Source organism: Oncorhynchus kisutch, linkage group LG30, assembly GCF_002021735.2.
Source record: "Oncorhynchus kisutch isolate 150728-3 linkage group LG30, Okis_V2, whole genome shotgun sequence".
Taxonomy (NCBI): domain Eukaryota; kingdom Metazoa; phylum Chordata; class Actinopteri; order Salmoniformes; family Salmonidae; genus Oncorhynchus; species Oncorhynchus kisutch.
The window spans coordinates 2,886,697-2,911,014 of NC_034203.2; the positions used below are offsets into that span (position 1 = coordinate 2,886,697).

Sequence of the window (24,318 nt, forward strand, 5' to 3'; positions counted from 1 at the left end):
ATCCAGAAGGCACGGTCAGTACAGGTGCATCAAAGCAGGGACCGAGGCCAAGCAGGGACCGAGGCAATCTCAAGGCCATCAGACTGTTAAATAACTATACATACAGACTCAAATCATTGGCCACTTTAATAAATGGATCACTAGTCACTTTTAATAATGCCACTTTAATAATGTTTACATATCTTACATTACTCATCTCATATGTATAAACTGAATCGTATACCATCTATGCAGTCAATACGTGCGATGAATGTGGGGCCAAATACTTAACTTTGAACTACTTTAATACACATACAGTGCATTCGGAAAGTATTCAGAGCCCTTGACTTTTTCCACATTTTGGTACGTTACAGCCTTATTCTAAAATTGATTCAATAAAACAAAATCCTCATCAATCTACACACAATACCCCATAATGACGAAGTGAAAACATTTTTTTTTAGAAATGAGAGAATGCCAAGTGTGTGTAAAGCTGTCATCAAGGCAAAGGGTGGCTACTTTGAATAATCAAAAATATAAAATATGTTTTGATTTGTTTAACACTTTTTTGGGGGTTACTACATGATTGCATATGTGTTATTCCATAGTTTTGATGTCTTCACTATTATTTTACAATTTAGAAAATAGTCAAAATAAAGAAAATCCCTTGAATGAGTAGGTGTGTCCAAACTTTTGACTGGTACTGTATATCATAAGGCCTTCCGTTGAGGTCCTAGTTACACCCCAATGCAGTGTTCCTGAAACTCCTGGTTTTACAGGTCACATCAAGCCTGCAAGTCACATTATGCTGTTACTGAGGTGAACAGCCACCTCCGTAACGAATACAAAAAGTCCAACTACTAACAGATTAGATTAGTTTAGAAAAATGCATCTTATTTATGTTTGTGTAGAATAAGATTAATCAACCAATCAATGTACATGCAAAAACATACATATTGAAAAAAATAATTCAGAAAATCAATCTGCAATAAAGCATGCTGGGAGATATGATAATGATCGGCATGGTTTTGAGTGGTTTTGAGCAAACATGAATTTGTAATTTTACTCAACAATCAAATTCAGCTCACTCCGAGCAGAGTGAATAAACAAACTGTAACACATTAGCTCAAATTCTTATCCTTTTGAAGTCTGCTCAACTGACATAATAATGCTAATTAAGCAATTAGTTAAGTTGGCTTTTTTTTCAGCGAGGGAAAGTTGGCTATTGCATTTTTAAATGTTGACTAAGTTAGAATTGTGTCCACAAATGTACCCACTTTTCTATTATGTGTAAATCATTTATGATCAGTGAATGCCATAATGTAGTTCTTTGGTGAGGTACTTCAACCTATTAGATGAAATCTTATTTTCATTGTTTTAGCTGTCATACTGGCTGTTCAGTCCAAACCTAGAATTGTATCATGGGAATTTGTTGCGCTATACAGACGTTGCCTCCCTCCAAGGCAAGGCAACCCCCTAGACATATAGGCAAAAGCCAGTGTGAGAAACTTGCTAGGAACTGTTTATGCTTGGAAACAAACAAAAAATACTGCACTCTAACCCACAAAACATATCTGCTTGATTCATGATAGTGTTGTAAGACAAAGCAAGGAAAGTGAACTTCAAAACATCATGTCGTTTCATTGGGATTTGAATCTGCTAGCTTCTGAAATAACTTACTGATCCTTTAAAATGAATGGGGTACATTTAAAGGAACAGGACATCTATTTTCAGAAGGATTGGTAACAACTTTTAATAGCTGGGGGTACATAAGAGGATGGAATTCAATTTTAAAAAAGAACTAATAATGTCAGAAGAAAATGGCACAGAGACGGGCAACTAACTCATTTAAGTATCTGAGAGCATATTCAAAGGGATGGGACCTCCTGTTAAAGGGACTAGTACATGTAACTCATTTAAAATGGCCTTGGCAGTGTGCCAGGCGGCCCAAACTGGGCAAATACAGAGCTGAAAGGCACTCTGCCTTTGTGTAAAGCCCTGGCCCTCCCCATGGCTCTACAATCCTAGTCTATTACACAGCCCAGCGGGCACTGTGGATTCTTTATATCAGAGTCAGTGGGCACACTGTCGGAGCATACCAACACCACTGGCACTGCCCCAACACTTTTGTGCCCCTGAAGAATACCACAGAGTCCGAAAAAGACTAAAGGACTCTGACACAGTGAGTTTTCACATCAAGAAAAGGAGAGATGAAGGAGGGAAAGAGTTGTAAAATATCTAATGCTCTGGTCCCCTGTAGGGAAAGCTGGTGTATGTATACTGCTTTATTGGCAGGAAAGCTTCATTGCTACTTAAATGCTACAATGAGTCTTTCAATGTAATACTTTAGTACTGTGAAAATGTCTATAAGAAATATTGATGAAACTGAGAACATGCAACACAAATGGTAAAGCTTTAGGAAAGGGCTAAACCATAAGATGTTTTTGGAAAGAGGGCTATAACACAAGTTACAAGAGTCTAAAGCTGAGATAATGTATTGTACATTTCCTACTGTGTTACCATGCCTCTGAACACGACAAAAAGCAGCACACACTGTAACAGTAGGTCTGTGTTTAATTTATTGAAAATGCCGGAAAGAGCACTTTGAGTACAAATCATTTAGTACACAGTATGCTATTGCTGTTGACCTGCTGTCACACAAGTGATGAGAAAGTAACGCAAAGTGGCCTGACTCCTATAATCGCACAACAAATACAGGAAAGACCTCAAAACCAGAATGCACCAGTGATTGCACTAGTTTAAAGGTTGCACCCCTTTCCCAAAAGAGAAGTTAGGGAACACAACACCACAAAATAAAAGTAAAAAGCAAAATAGCCATACACTTCAGTGTGATCTAATTCCTTCTTTCAACCTCAACACCTTTTTGTTCTTGCTTTTATACTTTGACTTTGATTCTAAACGCTCACAGGTATGTTTTGTGCACAAGTACCCTTCGTGACCTCTGTGAATTTAATTAAAATGGTTAGGGGGCCTTGAGTTTGACCCCATAACAGCTCTGGGGTCAAAAGGTCAGAGATTTTATACAATAACACCCCAAAAGCCTAATTCCTATGTAATATTCACTTCTCACCATGACTGGACTCGACAACAGAACAAAACAGAAAGCAGATAAAACACCAGTGGGTGAACACCATTGTACAAAAAATATCACAGGGAGTTTGCTTTTAAAACCCATGATAGTTTGTGGTATGGGGGCATCAACATAAACGAAAATGCAACGTGACATTTATCACCATTAATGACCAGGTGTCTTTTATTAAGGGTATAATGGCAGGTTCCCTCTTTCTCCTCCTCCTTCTTTTCCTACCTCGTCCTTCTTCTCCACCTACCCTCCTCCTCCAGCTCCCATTCTTGGCTTCCCTTCACCGGACTAGCCTGGATCTGATTACTCACAATCCCTAAAATCTGAGCAGAAAGCTTCCTGCCCCTCCTTAAAGTGCCAGCCTAAACAATTTACTGTCCTTCTACTGCCCTATCCAGCCTCCCACACACTCACCAACCCAGTGAAACAATCTCAACTCAGCTTGGGGGCAATAGGAGTGGCATATCCACTCACCGGCAAGTTTATTAGGTACACCCATCTAGAACCGTTTCGAACCCCCCTTTGCCTCCAGAACAGCCTGAATGAATCGGGGCATAGATTCTACAAGTTTGAAATGTTCCACGGGGATGCTGATCTCTGCTGACATCACACTGCAGATTGAACACCACCACCACCACCAGGCTGTACAATTAACACCAAGCAGGATGGGTCCATGAACTTGATGCTTATGCCAAATCCTGACTCTGCCATCAGCATGACACAACAGGAACCTGGATTTGTCAGACCAGGCAATGTTTTTCCACTCCAATTGTCCAGTGTTGGAGATTGTGTGCCCACTGGAGCCACTGCCCACTTCTACTTGTTTTTTAGCTGATAGGATTATTTGTATTTGTATTTATTAGGGATCCCCAAGGCAGCAGCTACTCCTCCTGGGGTCCAAACATATTAAGGCACTTACATTACATATAAAACAAAGACAAAACAATACATCATATAACATTATTACACCACTACATATCTACAATAAAAAATGGTTAAGACCCTCATACAACAATATCACAATGTTTGCGTATGCATGTGTCTGTACCTTTTGTGTGTGTCACTTCACAGTCCCTGTTTTTCTATAAGTTGTATATTTACCTGTTTAAAAAAAAATCTGATTCTACTGCTTACATCATTTACCTGATGTGGAATAGAGTTCCATGTAGTCATGGCTCTATGTAGCACTGTGCGCCTTCCATAGTCTGTTCTGGACTTGGGGACTGTGAAGAGACCTCTGGTGGCGTATGCATGGGTGTCCAAGCTGTGTGCAAGTATTTTAAACAGACAGCTCGGTACATTCAGCTTGTCAACACCTCTTACAAAACAAATAGTAATGAAGTCAATCTCTCTTCCACTTTGAGCCATGAGAGACATGTACATTTAAGGGCCAGCCGTGCTGCCCTGTTCTAAGCCAACTTGTCACGCCCTGGTCTTAGTATTTTGTGTTTTTCTTCATGTATTGGGTCAGGCCAGGGTGTGGCATGGGGTTTTTGTATTGTGGTGTGTTTTGTCTTGGGGTTTTGGTGTGTATGTATTGGGATTGTAGCTAGTGGGGTTATCTAGCAAAGTCTATGGCTGTCTGGAGTGGTTCTCAATCAGAGGCAGGTGTTTATCGTTGTCTCTGATTGGGAACCATATTTAGGCAGCCATATTCTTTGAGTTTGTCGTGGGTGATTGTCCTATGTGTCCTTAGTGTCCTCTGTGTTAGTTAGCACCAGTATAGGCTGTTTCGGTTTTCGTTACGTTCTTTGTTTTGTAGTGTTTGTGTTTATTCGTGTTGTACGTTGTTCATTAAACATGGATCGCAATCTACACGCTGCAGTTTGGTCCGACTCTCCTTCACACCTAGAAAACTGTAACACAACTGCAACTCCAAACTCCATCTTAACTATTGTTGTATCAATATGTTTTGACCATGACAGTTTACAATCCAGGGTTACTCCAAGCAGTTTAGTCACCTCAACATGCTCAATTTCCACATTATTCATTACGAGATGTAGTTAAGGTTTGGGGTTTAGTGAATGATTTGTCCCAAATATAGTGTTGATTCAGCATACATAGACACACTGGCTTTACTCCAGTGGCATGTCGCTAGTAAAGATTGAAAAAAGAAAGGGGCCTAAATAGCTACCCTGGGGAATTCCTGATTCTACCTGGATTATGTTTGAGAGGCTTCCATTAAAGAACACCCTCTGTGTTCTGTTAGACAAGTAACTCTTTATCCACAACATAGCAGGGGGTGTCAAGCCATAACACATGTTTTTCCAGCAGCAGACTATAATCGATAATGTCAAAAGCTGCACTGAAGTTTAACAAGACAGCCCCCACAATCATTTTATCATCCATTTCTCTCAGCCAATCATCAGTCCTGTGTGTAAGTGCTGTGCTTGTTGAGTGTCCTTCCCTATAAGATTGCTGAAATTCTGTTGTCAATTTGTTTACTGTGAAATAGCACTGTATCTGGTCAAACTCCTTTTTTCCCAGAAGTTTACTAAGGGTTGGTAACAGGCTGATTGGTCGGCTATTTGAGCCAGTTATGATTAGAATTGCAGAAAAATACTTGGTTTAAATGTAATCTGGCACCTTATTATATAATATCATGATATTTGTGCATTTATAATGATGACATGATATTGTATTGATGATGTGTACATGTACTGTGATGTAATTTGGATGTAATATCCTAGGCTTGTTATTGCAGTATATTAAGATATGTGATTTACAACAGTCAGAATGACACCCTCATTAAAATGATAATTGAACAGGTAAAGAGGTGTGCTTAGATAAAGCTGCTCCATCCTCACATACCTTCTGCCCTCTCAAAAATATTGGGTGCATGACGACTCTGGTCACAGGTTAAATAATTATGTTTATTTGTTGGGTCACATGGAAATTCAAAAGGTTGTCGCGACCCAGAAAGGTTTGGGAATGATGGGACGAGAGCATAGTCCCATCATTTAAAAAGTGGACACTTTTGTGCTCTGTAGTCAATACCAACACTTCAAAGTGTCAATAACTGTACATTTTATAACAAATAACTATTTAATGTTGGTTTTTCCTGACAGTCTTACTAAGATTTCTCGGTGAAAATCAGAAAATTCGATCTTGAGCCAACATGAGCTCTCTAAACACAGGTGAGAAATGGCTAACCTGACAGATTAAATGGCTGGTGCACAGCAAGCACCTGAGGAGTCGCCTGGGGTGATCCTCTGTCAATCACTGAACCACCGTCGGCTTGGCTGTCATACAACATTAATCATTTGACATTACAGGGTTGCCTCGGCCTCTAAAAATATATTATTTTTTTTACCCCTGAATTGACCCATTTCACAGAATCACAGAAACATAACACTTTGAATGAATAGAAGACAAATGTTGTTGCTATGGATGAAGTTGATCAAAAATAACTTCAAAACATGAAACACACGCAATTTTTTAAATATTTTTTATAAATATCCAATTGTACTATAACTGTGTGAAAAGGTTACAATATATGCTTATTTTGGGTAATTAAACCCAATATCTTGTGTTGCAGAAGGTTAATAAAATGTGTTTACGCTTGTGTCTCTTTGCAATTATTATCAATTTGGGGGTCAAAAACAGGTTGGCACTTTTAGGGTTAAATTGCCTTGTAACTTGCATCTTTACCAAGATATCCCATAAGCTGACTGGGTGCATCCCAATATATGGCTCCCTTCCCTTTTCTCTTTCCTCGTCCTCACTGAACGAAATGAAATGGATAGTTGAGCACAATATGGGAGCAACTCAACATCCTCAGTGCTACCCCTATCCAGTTCCTTCCAATCAGTGAGAACAAGTAGTACAAGGGGCATGTAGCAAAGGAAGCCATTTTCACCCCTATGAATCCCACTAATGACTAACCAACAGAACAGTGAGTCCAAGCTTCTAAGGGACAATCGGTTAGCAGTTAGCCGTATGCAGACACCCTCAGGACAGCAACTTAGCAGTAAGCTACCTAGGCGCCCTTAGGATAAACACTAAGAAGTAATTACCACTCCATTCTAGTGTTGGATTTTCCAATTATTCACAGACTCACACCTCTGGGGTGAAATTTACCCTAGGTACAGATCTAAGATCAGCTTCCCCTCCACCAAAGTGGAGAAAATGTCAAACTGACATTAGATCAGTGTCTAAGAGCAACATCACCCTACTTCTGAAGAGGTACACCAGTTACGGGTCTAGGTTAGGGCTGGGAGGTGTTAAAACATAAAAAAACACAGCTGTGTAGTGAAATTGCTGTGTTGAACACAGCAAGTACACATACTCTTCATCAGTGATGTGTCAAACACCTGAGAGTTGACAATAATTCCAGTATGTTCAGGCTACTTATTCTTGATGAGTATTTAGAGAGTTACAGCATGTGCTGACAAAAGCATATTGCTAAAGTGGGAACACACTTGCTTATCAATGTTGCACCATAAAATTCTCAGAATTTGATACCTTTTCAGAAATGAGCAATAAAGCCTTTTTATGTGTCAGCATCAGTGTTCTCTTTGACAGTCTTAGTAAATTCCACATTCAAACTATTGTACTTTTCAGTCTTTCACCAGCTCAAAGTGAAAGCCTAACATTTAAATGGTGTAACGGCACCACAAGGTCATTAGCCTGGTTTCCACAATTCGTTTTGGGTTTGGCTTCCTTTTCATGTGCAACCCTAACTCCAGGCTAGAACAGAATGGCACCATTGTCTGTCCCTCCCAACATCCAAGTACATAATATAGTATGTTTGTGTTTGCTCCCCACTTCACACACCTTGATACATAGTCCTCCCACATTCCATCTATCGTCAAATACAATCATGCGTTATGCTGTATACAGTAAACCTAAAATGCTGACTACAGCGCTCACGTGCGCGAGCATTGCAAAATACATTTAAACATACACGTTATTCAATTATCGCACCCACACTGCTCGCTGCTCGTGAGCAATGTGGGTGCAATAATAGAATGACATGTATGTTTCAATTTATTTTGCAACGCTCGTGTAGTCAGCATGTGAATGCTTAGATGCCATATAAAGTCCAAAGAAGAAAAAGCCTGGAAGGAGGAGAGATGACTAGAAACTATTCGGTTGACCGTTTTATGTGTGGATTAATTGTCGGAGTAGAGGACCTTGTGCATTTCAGGTAAAATAACAACTCAATGTTTATATCCCAGGACAAATTAGCTAGCAACTTCAAGATAGCTAGCTGAATTGCCATAAATGTTTAATGCTTTTCGACCTGTCCCCCAATTCATATAATTGGTTCGGAGATTGTTTTGATATTTTAACCTACGTGTCGTGATCGCGTTTGGTGTGGGGGGACAAAATTATAATGTGCACGCGCGGCCGGTTTGGGTTCGGTTTTTTGCCGAAATCACAAGGTGAGACGCCCATCAACAACGTGAAATTTGCGTGCTTGAGTAGTGAGTGTCAATTCACATGCACTGCTTAGAGTATGCCAACGTAATTGCTACGAAAATCCATAATAAACCGTTGTTTTTGTTTACTATGGGATCCACCGTACCTGGGCTAAACAGATTGTTTTGCCAGCTCCTCATGAGGATGTTGTTGTTTCTAATAAACCAGAGCCATGTATAAACTACAGTACATCTCATTCTTTCTACATAAACAGTGCTCTCTCTTGAAATCGGAGTCCTCAAGTTTTCCAGCTGTAGCCTGTCTAGGCTATAATCAAAATCAACACAGGTACACTGCAGTTGTTTTCAAATATATAGCCTATTTGACTGATAAACCTTAGTTTACAGCCCAATACATTGTTAACTACATCTTTAATCTACTTAGCATAGGGAAGATCATAAAACCTCATTTTCTACAAAATGTGTCTGCTTACTCTACCAGCATTGTTCCTCGTAGACAGGAGATAAAAAATACTTGCGTTCTAATTTGACGCACTCTGAAGCCGTAGACATTGTTGACGCTCACGGCCCTTCTGCTTTCTGTCATTCACGTATTCTATTTCCAGCGTGAGCACTCTCATTCGCGCCCTAAAAAAAAATGCCTTCAAAAAAAAGCACTGCAATACAACTAAGCAAAGGAATACGGCGCAACTAACACCAAACAGCTGGAATAAATGTGAACATGGATGGTATAGGACTGATATGAACGGTATGAACAAAAGTGCATTTGCTTCATGACACTGGTAATCAGTTTCCCCTGCAATTTCAATCTTTAAGTGGCAAGCTATATAACTGAACAGTGTCACATACAACCCTATTACAAGTTATCTAATTGTATCAAATGAATCTCAATTAATCAAATCACCTACACATAAATAACAACAATTATGAGGCCTAAATGTTTTATATGTAATTGCATTACTGCATCCCAAATGACACCCTATTCCCTACATAAAGCATTACTTTTGACCAGAGGCCTATGAGAATAGTGTGCCATTATGGAACATATCCTAAGTAACCTAAGTAGTCCAGGACCTCTGAATAGGAGCAGTTTATAAGGATACATGTGTCTCTCGTTACCTCAGCATCTCAGGGCTTCCATAAGTGGCCGTCAAACAGGGCTGTAAACTAATGTGGGCGAATTGCTGGGTAACTGCAGCACTTGTATCTAAAACAGCATGCCCCGACTTGCTTAAGGGCACAAGAGCCACCACTGTGTCACCTAAATGGGGACTTGCGTAACTGAGCCATAATGTACTCCATGACCCATAACTATGTATGTTTATAACACTATTTGTAAGCCCAGTATGTGTGGCCTTTCACCCCCAGGCATCCCCATATCTGTCATGTGAAGTTAGCATGAAACGGAAAACCAAAAGGAGTGTTCTTATTGGACAAATTCTGGTAATAGCTCTCCTTCGTACCTATTGAATGTGACCATTTTCTTATACTTCTGCTCTAATACACTTATTGGCTCTCCTGTCTCAATATTCTATCCCATTCTATTCAAACTCAGCATTGACAGAGTGAGCTGCTCACTCTGCAAAACTAAGAATAATCCAACCAAGAAAAAAAGTCCTTTGGCATCCACTCTCTCTGCTAAATGTGGACTGAATATTATCATTCCAAAACAGTAAAAATAACTCTGTGTGTTTGATGTGGGTGACGAGAACAGTGCCTGTCTGTCTGTATGTCTGAACACAATAGCGCGAGGCCGGATGAGAAAGTTGGCCAACTACAAACGCAGAGGAAGGATGTTCGGGAAGAACCAAAGGAGCATGGAGATAGAAACAGAGCCAAGAGCACCAAGACTGAGACTTGAAATTGAATCGGACCGCTGTGGATGCCAAAGGGCATAAAGTTGCATAAAGTCCACAAGTGGACAATTGTGGACCAACAACCAATCATCCGTATTCATTCTATTGACAGGTAACATACTGGCTTCTGAGATTCTTTCACAGCATACAATTGGTCAGTCAGCCCCTGGCTATCCGTACATTTTAAAAACAAGAAAATGGTGCTGTCTGCTAATATCAGAAATGTTAAATGATTTATACTTTTACTTTTGATACTTTAGTATAATTTAGCAATTACATTTACTTTTGATACGCCTTATAATGTTTTGTATTTTTCTTGGTAGAAATAAAAAATAAAAGGTTTCAAGATTTTTGTTACAAAAAACTCCTAATATAATGTGAGCAGTGGCTCGATATACATAGTATTTTACTAGACACCCCCCCCCCCCCCCGTACATAAAGTTAGAATCCCACAAACTCCCTGAAAGCATGATCTTGTCTCTCACTGCTAAACTAGTTTGGGTTCTTGTGAAGTTTAGTATATTTAATATTTACGTATATTTAAAACCAAATACTTTTAGACTTTTACTCAAGTAGTATTTCACTGACTGACTTTCACTTTTACTTGAGTAACTTTCTATTAAGGTATCTATACTTTTACTCAAGTATGACAATTGGGTACTTTTTCCACCACTGTCAATTGCCCATCATTCACAGCTCACAAAATGACAAGCCAATGACTTCTCTACATTCTCTCACCTGATGGCAGCCTACCCAATCACATTTCTCATTAATTTCTCTTCAAATGACCCAACATCATTTCAGTCATTTAGTGTTCCTCATAGCATATACTTTTACACTGAGTGACTTACAATCAGTGCATCCGAATAAAGTCAAGCAAAACAACAACTCATAACAATCATCACTCACCTGATTAACACACACTGGTTCTGCAGTCTCTTCCATAGGGAGCGGTAACACTCGTTTGCTACAGCGTAGATGTGCGGGGAAATCTCGCCCAGGTGGTGTCGGCTGTACCTCTCCACTGCCGGCCGGTCGTATAGGTCAGGGATGGACTGGTATGGGTTCACCGCAGCCAGGATGGAGCCGATGTATGTCTGTTGTAGGGGAAGATAGAGATGGAAAGGGACATGAAACGCATGGAGAGAAATAGGGTTGATACACAATACTGAGCCCGAGTCAAGCCCAGCCATGCTGAGCTGTACCGCGCTGGCCTGGTTACACACACATCCACATTGCAGTGTATAGCATGGTTACTGAGAAAAAAAAATCTAAAAGCCATGTAGAATATCCCTTTTCATCAACAGATTGCATAATTCACATGGAATGGAATGATATTAAGGTTTTGTCTGCAACACTCCCCAGGGAATGACCAGACTTGAACAAGGGAAGTCTTGGGAGAACAGTCCTTTGTCCATGTTCCAATGTGAGAAAAACAGTTTTTTTTCAGATAGCCCAAAGGCCGTAGATAACTTAATTTAAGACAACAACAAAAAACAGGCCATAAAAACCTTTAACTTATTTTCCAGGACCTTGGAAGATAACAATCGGCCATAACCTTCCGTGAGGGAAAAGTAAGTAGGCTAGGTAAAGTCATTCCAAACCAACATGAACAACAACATCATTGTGAACAGTAGGTCTGGATTAGCTTCAGAACACAACGCTAAGTTTATTTGACCTTTCCCCCTTCATTTTCTTAGGCCTACTCCAGTTTTCATGAAAAGCCGCTTCATATTTAAAAGTTCAAAGCCAAATAAACCAAAGTGCTGAAATAGAAACTTCTTCAGCCAGAGAAAAGGTATTGTGGCAGTTCCCTGAGTTCTGTGGTAATGAGTAATGGATAATGAAGCGTTTTGGAATAAGCACAGATGCATCTGAGGGGAAAGCGACTTTACATACTTCAATTCGGTACATACACCGATTACAGTTAACAGTGCTGATGACCCTGAGAATAAACTGGGTGAGGGTGAGGCAGTTGTGGTGAGAAAGCATGTTTGGGGTGCAAGTGGATGACACAAAATCAAATATAAAACACTGAGCACACCACGCCATTTCAACGTGGAGAATTTGGTCATATTTGGTAGATACGTTGATCAATGACATTACAACCCTTTTCTCACCCACTCAAAAAGACAGCCAGAAGCTTTTTGAATTCCCAATGTGTTATCACTATGCTTTCAATCATCTAAAAGCACAACCTAATTCCCAAGGAAAATGTAGGTCTCATTTTTGGTTTAGTTGTCTCCTAAATGTGTTATCACTGCAATGTCAACAATTTAGAAGTTCAATTGGGAATACAATGCCATATATTGTATTTATTTATACAACAACTTAATGTGTTATCACTGTGATTCATCTAATAGCACTTCCAAATAACCTGGATTGCAGATGAAATTACATTAAAGTACATGGTGCAAGTGATCAATGCCGTTTGAGATTCTGTGCAGATTATTATAGCAATTGTGAAGACTTCCACAGACCTGCGATCCTGAACATAGACACTTTCTATGATTACATAAAAATACATTTATTGGCACAGTAACCTCAAAATGTGGCCATGGATGTGTTACTCATTTTAAGGTTAAATAAATACCGTTACATTTGTTTCTAAAACGGCCTTAACATTTGGCTATTTACTGGATTACAAAAGTAATATTGAATTGTGTTTGGTTGATAACATAACCAAATATCAACATTTAAAGGAGATTAAAGGAGATTTAAATGTTGATATTTGGTTATGTTATCAACCAAACACAATTCAATATTACTTTTGTAATCCAGTAAATCTACTGCTCGGATAGCTAGATTCGAGCCACTGACTTAATCCTATTATTTTATTTATTTGACTTTTATTTTTGGTTGAGATGAATCCAACATATTAGTTGTTAACTTGTCGACAATTAATAGGCTATTTACCGTATCGCAAAAATTATATTGAATTGTGTTTGGTTCTCAATGCAACCAAATATCAACATATGAAGATGTTTCTTCTGCTTAGATAGCTCGATCTGTGCCACTGAGTATTTAATTCCAGTCGGTCTATTCTTAACTTACATTTTTGGTTGCGATTGAGATGTGAATCGAACATATTTATTATTAACTTGTAAGTTCCATTAGTTCCAATAGCTGTTGATGACTTCCCAGATGCTATATAGGCCTAAATAGCATAATTGATGATATATGGTTCCATTTAATTTGCTCTGTTGAACCTACCATTTGGAATGACTTTGACAGCAACACTGAATCTATTAAGTGGAGATTCCTCAACAATAATTCTCACAATAGCACATGGGTTATGGTCAGTGACAACTATCAAAGCTAAACAGGGCTGGGCTTTGTTAAAACCCTGGATGGGAGACCAAAGGGATAGCTGTAGATAAACTCTCTAGTCGGAGGTGCTACCCAGCCTATTGGGTATCAACATCCAGCCTATTTGGGTGGCAGGTAGCCTAGCAGTTAGAGCATTGGGCCAGTAACTGAAAGGTTGCTGGTTTGAATTCCTGAGTGGACAAAATTGCCCATTATTTTGGCTACCATGGCTAGAAAAAGAGATCTCAGTGACTTTGAAAGAGAGGTGATTGTTTGGGCACGTTTGGCAGGAGCTTCAGTGACAAAGACTGTTCAACTTCCTGATGTTTCAAGATATGCCATGGCCGTCTAAGATTTTCCACCACCATCAACAAAACACCAAATGATAAAATGTATTGTGGAAGAATGGTGTTGTATCCCTCCAATTGAGTTCCAGACACTTGTAGACTTTACACCATGGCGCATTGAAGCTGTTTTGGTGGCTCGTGGTGGCCCAACCCCTATAAAGACACTATGTTGGGGTTTCCTTTATTTTGGCAGTTACCTGTATGTCCACATAACTACGTTTTAGGGTTGGACCAAAACTAAGCATATTCCTGGAATATAAAGCACTTCATATACAGATTCTCCACTGAGAGTGTTTGTTAGTCAAGGAGTGGTGGTAAATGAATGAATCTGTGTCCGGGAAACCGGCCCTTAGAGTCACAACGAGGCCAATTGAGAAATCCCATAGTCTTTTCAGGACCTCTCCCATAGACAGGGGTGGCAGGCAGCGTAGCAGTTAAGAGTGTTGGGCCAGTAACCGAAAGGTTGCTGGTTTGAATCCCCGAGCCGGCAAGGTAGATACTTCTGCCCTTGAGCAAGGCATTTAACCCCCAACAACAACTGCTCCCCAGATGTCAATTAAAGCTTCCCCCTGCACCTCTCTGATTCAGAGGGGTTGGGATATATGCGCAAGACACATTTCGATTGAATGCTTTCAGTTGTGCAACTGACTAGGTATCCCCATTCCCTTTCAATGTAACCATTAAACCCAAAGTGGGAGAGAGTGAGACATAAGGCGCTAGTAGATTCAGGGATACAACACCATTCTTCCACAATACATTTTATCATTTGGTGTTTTGTTGATGGTGGTGGAAAATCTTAGACGGCCGCCATGGCATATCTTGAAACATCAGGAAGTTGAACAGTCTTTGTCACTGAAGCTCCTGCCAAACGTGCCCAAACAATCACCTCTCTTTCAAAGTCACTGAGATCTCTTTTTCTAGCCATGGTAGCCAAAATAATGGGCAATTTTGTCCACTCAGGAATTCAAACCAGCAACCTTTCAGTTACTGGCCCAATGCTCTAACTGCTAGGCTACCTGCCACCCAAATAGGCTGGATGTTGATACCCAATAGGCTGGGTAGCACCTCCGACTAGAGAGTTTATCTACAGCTATCCCTTTGGTCTCCCATCCAGGGTTTTAACAAAGCCCAGCCCTGTTTAGCGAACAGGTTAGGGATTCCCCTTATTCAGCTGGACAAACCCTTCCCAGTGCACGCCTTAGATAGCCGACCATTAGGGTCAGGGCTAGTCAGGGAGGCCACGGCTCCACTGGGTATGGTTACGCAGGAGGGTCATGAGGAGAGAATTAGTCTCTTCCTCATTGATTCTCCTGCGTTTCCGGTGGTGTTGGGGATCCCCTGGTTGGCTCGGTTGACTTCTTGACCGATCTGCCACCGTCACAGAGCAACACCACGATCCTGGTCGTTGTGAATCGGTTTTCTAAGTCCTGTCGTCTCCTCCCTTTGCCCGGTCTCCCTACGGCCCTATAGACGGTGGAGGCCCTGTTTACTCACGTCTTCCGGCACTACGGGGTGCCTGAGGATATTGTTTCTGATCGGGGTCCCCAGTTCACGTCCAGGGTGTGGAAGGCGTTCATGGAACGTTTGGGGGTCTCGGTCAGCCTGAGAGTAATGGGCAGGTGGAAAGAGTGAACCAGGATGTGGGTAGGTTTCTGCGGTCGTATTGCCAGGACCGGCCAGGGGAGTGGGCGAAGTACATCCCCTGGGCGGAGATGGCCCAGAACTCACTCCCCCACTCCTCTACGAACCTGTCGCCCTTCCAATGTGTGTTGGGCTATCAGCCGGTCCTGGTACCATGGCATCAGAGCCAGACCGAGGCTCCTGCGGTGGACGATTGGGTGAAACGCTCAAGGGAAACCTGGGAGGCCGCCCACGGGTACCTTAAACGGGCCGAAGGGCGGCAGAAGGCCAGTGCCGACCGCCACCGCAGCGAGGCCCCGGTGTATACACCGGGGGACCGGGTCTGGCTCTCGACCCGAAACCTGCCCCTCCACCTGCCCTGCCAGAAGCTGGGTCCGCGGTTTGTGGGGCCATTCAAAGTCCTGAGGAGAATAAACGAGGTGTGTTATAAGTTACAGCTCCCCCCGTATTACCGTATTAACCCCTCGTTTCATGTGTCTCTCCTCAGGCCGGTGGTGGCTGGTCCGCTTCAAGAAGATGAGGTGCGGGAGGTCCCTCCGCCCCCCCCGACTCGAGGCGTCGGGTGGGGGGTCTTCAGTACCTCGTGGACTGGGAGGGGTACGGTCCGGAGGAGAGATGCTGGGTGCCGGTGGAGGACGTACTGGATCCACCTATGCTAAGGGAGTTTCACCGCCTCCATCCGGATCGCCCTGCGCCTCGTCCTCCGGGCCGTCGTCGCGCTGCGGGAGCCGCGCGTCAGGGGGGGGGGTACTGTCACGACTTCTACCGAAGGTAACTCCTCTCCCTGTTCGGGCGGCGCTCGGCACTCGGCATCGCCGGTCTACTAGCCGCTACCGATCCCTTTTTCTTTTTCTGGTTGTTTTGTCTGTGTTCCTTTTCACACCTGGTTTTCATTGCTTTGATTTGTGTGGGTATATAGGGCACCTGTTACCTGCCGTAATTCGTGCAGGATTAGACTTGTGTGCATTGCGCTCGAGTGTATTTGATGTTTGTTGTTTTTTCGCTATTACGCACGTGTATGTAAAGTGTCGGAACTGTGTTTGTTCCTCCGTGCGTTTGCACGAGTTTCTGATTATTCGAGAGCGTAGTTTTGGGGTTTTGGTCTGTGCCGTTTTTGTATTGCTGGACTATATTATTAAACACGCTTCTCAGACATCCCTGCTCTCTCCTGCGCCTGACTCCTACACCTCTCACCAAGACGCATGTTATCACAGAGGTAAATCATGTTTGTCTCCCAAATTGCACCCTATTCCTATCCCTATGGTCCCTGGTCAAAAGTAGTGCACTATATAGTGAATAGGGTACCATGTCGGGCTGTATCACCGCATGGTACGGAAACTGCACCGCCCTCAACCGCAGGGCTCTCCAGAAGGTGATACGGTCTGCTCCAACGCATCGCCGGGGGCACACCGCCTGCCCTCCAGGTCACCTACAGCACCCGATGTCACAGGAAGGCCAAAAAGATCAAGGACATCAACCCCCTGAGCCACGGCCTGTTCACCCCGCTATCATCCAGAAGGTGAGGTCAGTACAGGTGCATCAAAAACAACTTCTATCTCAAGGCCATCAGACTGTTAAATAGCCCTCACTAGCCGGATACCACCCGGCTACCCAACCCTGCACCGTAGACTCTGCTGCCCTATATGGTGGTATTGAACATTTTGTGTTGTGGATATGTGATGGTGTAGGGATGTTATATGATGTACTGTTTCATCTTTAGCTCATTCAGTACAAACATTGATCACTGTTGTATCTGTTGTTTTATATGTAATGTGGGTGCTTTGGTGTGTTTGGAACCCAGGAAGAGTACGTAGCTGCTGTCTTGGCAGGAGCTGATGGGGATGGGGATCATTAATATATATATATATCACTATATATTTTACCTCTTGGGGATGTCATTCGAAAACATAATGGTAACTTTCACTGCTATGCGGATGACACACAGCTGTACATTTCAATGAAACATGGTGAAGCCCCAAAATTGTCCTCGCTAGAAGCATGTGTTTCAGACATAAGGAAGTGGATGGCTGCAAACGTTCTACTTTTAAACTCGGACAAAACAGAGATGCTTTTTCTAGGTCCCAAGAAATAAAGAGATCTTCTGTTGAATCTGACAATTAATCTCAATGGTTGTACAGTCATCTCAAATAAAACTGTTAAGGACCTCGGCATTACTCTGGACCCTGATCTCTCTTTTGAAGAACATATCAAGACCATTTCAAGGACAGCTTTTTTCCATCTACGTAACATTGCAAAAATCAGAAACTTTCTGTCCCCAAAAAAATGTATCCATGCTTTTGTCACTTCTAGGTTAGACTACTGCCATGCTCTACTTTCCAGCTACCCGGATAAAGCACTAAATAAACTTCAGTTAGTGCTAAATACGGCTGCTAGAATCGTGACCAGAACCCAAAAATGTGATCATATTACTCCAGTGCTAGCCTCCCTACACTGGCTTCCTGTCAAGGCAAGGGCTGATTTCAAGGTTTTACTGCTAACCTACAAAGCATTACATGGGCTTGCTCCTACCTATCTCTCTGATTTGGTCCTGCCGTACATACCTACACGTACGCTACGGTCACAAGACCCAGGCCTCCTAATTGTCCCTAGAATTTCTAAGCAAACAGCTGGAGGCAGGGTTTTCTCCTATAGAGCTCCATTTTTATGGAATGGTCTGCCTACCCATGTGAGAGACGCAAACTCGGTCTCAACCTTTAAGTCTTTACTGAAGACTCATCTCTTCAGTGGGTCATATGATTGAGTGTAGTCTGGCCCAGGAGTGTGAAGGTGAACGGAAAGGCTCTGGAGCAACGAACCACCCTTGCTGTCTCTGCCTGGCCGGTTCCTCGCTTTCCACTGGGATTCTCTGCCTCTAACCCTATTACAGGGGCTGAGTCACTGGCTTACTAGGGCTCTTTCATAGTCCAGGTGAGTGGGTGCATCACTTGAGTGGGTTGAGTCACTGATGTGATCTTCCTGTCTGGGTTGGCGCCCCCCCTTGGGTTGTGCCGTGGCAGAGATCTTTGTGGGCTGTACTCGGCCTTCTCTCAGGATGGTAAGTTGGTGGTTGAAGATATCCCTCTAGTGGTGTGGGGGCTGTGCTTTGGCAAAGTGGGTGGGGTTATATCCTTCCTGTTTGGCCCTGTCCGGGGGTGTCCTCGGATGGGGCCACAGTGTCTCCTGACCCCTCCTGTCTCAGCCTCCAGTATTTATGCTGCAGTAGTTTATGTGTCGGGGGGCTAGGATCAGTTGGTTATATCTGGAGTACCTCTCCTGTCCTATCCGGTGTCCTGTGTGAATTTAAGTATGCTCTCTCTAATTCTCTCGTTCTCTCTTTCTTTCTATCTCTTGGAGGTCCTGAGCCCTAGGTCCATGCCTCAGGACTACCTGACATGATGACTCCTTGCTGTCCCCAGTCCACCTGGCCGTGCTGCTGCTCCAGTTTCAACTGTTCTGGCTGTGATTATTATTATTTGACCATGCTGGTCATTTATGAACATTTGAACATCTTGGCCATGTTCTGTTATAATCTCCACCCGGCACAGCCAGAAGAGGACTGGCCACCCCACATAGCCTGGTTCCTCTCTAGGTTTCTTCCTAGGTTTTGGCCTCTCTAGGGAGTTTTTCCTAGCCACCGTGCTTCTACACCTGTATTGCTTGCTGTTTGGGGTTTTAGGCTGGGTTTCTGTACAGCACTTTGAGATATCAGCTGATGTACGAAGGGCTATATAAATACATTTGATTTGATTTGATAATAAATACAAATGCATAGAAATCACTGGCCACTTTAATAATGGAACACTAGTCACTTTAATAATGTTTACATACTGCTTTACTCATGTCATATGTATATTATTTTTAATATTATACTGTATTTAGTCAATGCCACTCCGACATTGCTCGTCCTAATATTTAGATTTTTATTATATATTTCATTCTTTTAGATTTGTGTATTGTTGTGAATTGTTAGATACTACTGCACTGTTGGACTTAGGAACACAAGAATTTCGATACTGTCACATGTGCTCCCTCTCCGGCCTCTAGGTCACCAGGCTGCTCGTTAGGGCGCACACCTGTCACCAGCGTTAGGCGCATAATGACACTCACCTGGACTCCATCACCTCCTTGATTACCTGCCCTTTATAAGTCACTGCCTTTGGTTTCTTCCCCAGTCGTCATTGTTGCTGTTTCTTGAGCTGTTTGTTTCTGGCTTTATTCATTAATTTATTAAATACTCCCTGAACTTGCTTCCCGATTCTCAGCGTACATCGTTACAGATACACCTGCAATAACATCTGCTAAATATGTGTATGTGACCATTACATTTGATTTTGATTTTGATTTGGTGATTTTCCGTTTTGTTTGACAGAGAACAGATGTGAGCCATTCCCCACACACAGGGCCTACTTGGAGCTGACCAGTGTGTGTGTGTCAGGGAGATGAGCAGCACCGCAGATACAGGTCGTGTTCCACTGCAATGCCTGGATGCCTATTTTACCTATCAGCTAACCACATATGTTATAGCAATCTGTTAGTCGACGACAGTCGATGACTTGGCACGCAACCATTGGTTGATGCATGCAGCGTCTGAGCAGGGGAACACGGCCTAGTCGTTTTCTGATATGTAAAATACCTATCCAGTTGTTGTAAGATCTGACAGACATCAGCAACATCTGAGCAGAGAAATGTGCCCATTGAGATGAGTGAGATGCGAGACTTTGCTCTTACACAGTCACACGAGTATCTGCGCATGTGCACAGGTCCGCGTCACGCAGCGTGATAGCTATGGGACCAAAACAGTGGAGAAGTTAAGCCTCGCACTTCAACGTTCCTGGTTGTTGAGGAAATTGACCCACTGTTAGTGATGAGGGAAAAAAATCCAAACAGTTACAAATCGGGATATAATTTTTGATGATATACCATATCATATTGTTTTGACAATATCGCAATATTATTTTTGCAATAGTTGGCTGTACCTGCACAAAACTCCAGTATTTTTCCTTCATAACTGGTTCTCTATCTTCGTTTTAAATAAGGGGCCAATTTTGTTTTTAAGCACTTATTGAAATGACTGATTTAAAACTTATTTTCTCATGGCTCTCTCTCGTCCCTCTGCAGCAGACATATGGTGAGCAATATGTTTGGACCATGGAATCACAATAAAAGCACAGTATTGAATCGCAATACATCCACTATAGAATCGTGAGAATCGCAATACATATAGTAATGGCACCCACGTATTGTGATATTGTATCATGCGGTCCCTGGCAATTCCCTGCCCCACCCACTATTACCGTTTCCTTTGTGCATCTTCGTTATCTCGCTGAGTCTACCTTTTAACATAACCTAACCTATGACTTGACCCGTCACCTTATGCATTACTGTCCCACAGTGGCAATTAGTGACATCCACAAAAACACAAACTATACAACACATAAATGGCTCCTAGTCACCCAGGCTACTTAGGCTACTTTCTGTTCCTAACACTAACACTAAAACTAAATAATATAAAAATGAAATAAATGTTTTTTTATAAAACTTTAACTAAATAAAAATGTGTAAATCAGATCTGAAAGCTAACTGAAACTAAACTGAATTTCAAATAAAAATCTTAAAACGAATAGAACAAACTATAATAACAGAACAAACTATAATAACCTTGGTGTGTGTGATGATTGATCAGAGGCTGAGCATTCAGAAGCAAAATTCCCTTCTCTTAAACATCCCCTATATAGACAAAGAGATAGCGAGAGAAAATGAAATGTATTTGACCCATATCGAAAAACTCAAAGAAATACCCATCATGCAATAGTTAAGAGAACACATATTTCTGTCTCCTACAAACTTTCCTACTGTATATACATTAGAATAACAACTGAACACGTACTTTGCTATCTACACTATGTAGAACCATATAGGGTTCTACTTAGAGTGTGCTAAGTACAACCATATAGGGTTCTTCGGTTTGTCTCCATAGAATAACCTTCTGTAAATGGTTCTACCTAGAACCCTCTAAGAAGGGTTCTTTGTAGAAATCCCAATAAAGGGTTCTACAAATAACATTTTTATCCTCTAAAGGTTCTACCTAGAACCCTATATGAAGGGTTCTACCAAGAACCCTTTTATCTTTCAAGGGTTCTTCCTAGGGCCTTTTCCCCTTTATTCAGATTACACCTGCTCACTTTCGGTTGTGAAATTATCTCCAAAATATCTTTATTTTTTAAACAAGCCTTAGAAAGTTGGTTGCAATTTCAATTTAATCCACCTGAAAGGACGGAACAAATAGTACAACAAATATTGTGGTTAAATTCAAATATACTAATTGATAAAAAAAAACGGTATTTATCGAAGAAATTTTTAAAAAAGGTATACATTTAGTGAATGATATCATAAAAAGGACTGGTGGAGTTGTCACACATGCAGCTAACACAGACATATGGAAATGTCTGCTCTACCCAAAATTACAACCAATTAATTGCAGCATCACCACAAAAATGGAAGAGGCAAGTAGAAGGGGAAAAAAGTAAGGAACTTGTATGTCGGCCCTGTATTAAAGAACATAAATGGTTAAAGAAAAGTGTGATAAATAAAAACATATACCAATTTCATTTAAGGACCAAAAAACTGACAGCTGTGCCATATAAATTGCAAAATATTTGGAAAGAGATTTTCGATGTACCCATTCCAGGGCACATGGTTTATGAATTGATACGCAAAACAACGCCTGATTCAAAACTTCAAATTTTTCAATTTAAATTACTATACAAAATTCTTGCAACTAATAGAATGTTATATATATGGGGGATACAATCTTCCCAGCTCTGCAGATTCTGCTGTGAGGAGGCAGAGTCATTAGATCATTTATTTTGGTATTGTCCATATGTAGCTCATTTTTGGTCACAGGTCCAGGAATGGCTGAAGAATTGCAACATTTGCCTAGAACTAACACTACAGATAGCAATACTGGGTGATTTGAAAAGCCATAGTCAATCAATCAATAATATAATAATTATTTTAGCAAAAATGTTTATTTTTAATTTACAATCTGTAGAAGCTATGAGAATAGGAAGGTTCAATTATTTTGTGAAGCATCACAGCACAGTTGAAAAATATATGGCAAGTAGAAATCCGAAATGGATGATGTTGAGAGACAGATGGGAGGGGTTGAGTGGAGCTGAAGGGTGGGACTAATAACAAGATAAACAATGTAGGGCATAAGGGATCTGTAGAATGTATATAGGTTCGGAGCTTTTGTGAAATAGCATAGTTACAAATAGAAATCAAACTGGATGGACATCAGAAATAGAGGAAGGACTAAGAACAAACAAGAGAGAACTATTGTAAAGTAGACTGTGTCTGTAGAGTGTGTATAAGATGTATGGATTGAAGGTAGAAGCAGAAGTATTTATTAGTTTACTCCAATTGGGGGATCGGCGGAAGGGTTTGCGGGGAATAATAATAAAAGTATATTCTTTAAAAAAGTATGTATGTCTATATAGGTATGTGTACGTATATATGTGTATATATATATATATGCATGCGTGTATGGATATATATATTTACCAAAAAAATATGGGGGATTGGAAATGATGCAGACAATTACATTGAAACCAACATTCTTTCCGCAATATTAAGCTGATCCACCCTTAAAAAAAAGGGTTCTTCCTAGAACACTCCATGAACAGTTCTACCAGTCTTACTTGCATATTTTTTTATGACAATACATCACATATATCATTAGGCCTTTTTCACAGCCTAGTTGTACCCTAACACAGTGGTTGGAAGCTCCTGATTTACAGGCCATATCAGTCCTGCAAGTCACATTATGCTGGCTTGCAAAGTGATATGTTATTCCTATTAGAATCCAGCTAGAGTGAGGATATCCAACAATTGGAACTTTTGATCACCAGCAAGCCTGCATTCAGAATGACTGAAGGTGGATAATGGAGACTACCTAAATCATCTAAACGGGAACTGGTACAATCAGTAACGGCTGCAATAAGTCCAAATACTAACAGACTGGATTAGTTTAGAAATATCAAAGTTATTTATCTTTGTGTAGCATACCTTTGTGAAGCAACAAACAATTCTGAAAATCAACCCGCAATAGAGCATGCTGGGAAATATGCCAATGATGGGCATTGAGTAAAAATGACACAATCACACTCAACTCTGGTTGTTAACACCAAACACTAGGGTTGTTTTACACCACTTTACAGAACACTGACATTCCTGTCTAGCAGGAAATCACACACAGAACGAGCAGCATGTCTGGTGGCACTGTCACACTGGAGTGTCATGTCAGGATGAGGCTGCAGGAAGGGTACCACATGAGGGAGGAGGATGTCTTCCCTATGGCGCACAGTGTTGAGATTGCTTGCAATGACAACAAGCTCAGTCCGATGATGCTGTGACACACTGCCCCAGACCATGACGAACCCTCCACCACCAAATCGATCCCGCTCCAGAGTACAGGCCTCAGTGTAGCGCTCAATCTGACCAGCACCTCTGGTGAGACAAAACCGCAACTCGTCAGTGAAGAGCACTTTTTGTCTGTCCTGTCTGGACCAGCGACAGTGGGTTTGTGTCCATAGGCAACGTTGTTGCCGGTGATGCCTGGTGAGGACCTGCCTTACAACAGGCCTACAAGCCCTCAGTCCAGCCTCTCTCAGCCTATTGCAGACAGTCTGAGCACTGAT

At 41.6% G+C, this 24,318-nt stretch overlaps 1 protein-coding gene across 1 annotated transcript in view; it reads right to left on the bottom strand.

Moving 5' to 3' along the window:
- The window catches only part of myo10 (myosin X), a 247,119-nt gene that overhangs the window by 98,507 nt on the left and 124,294 nt on the right, over positions 1-24,318 (bottom strand). The window contains exon 4 of the mRNA XM_020466612.2: positions 11,232-11,419. Within this exon, the coding sequence (XP_020322201.2) occupies positions 11,232-11,419 (188 nt within the window). The remainder of the gene's footprint in view (positions 1-11,231; positions 11,420-24,318) is intronic.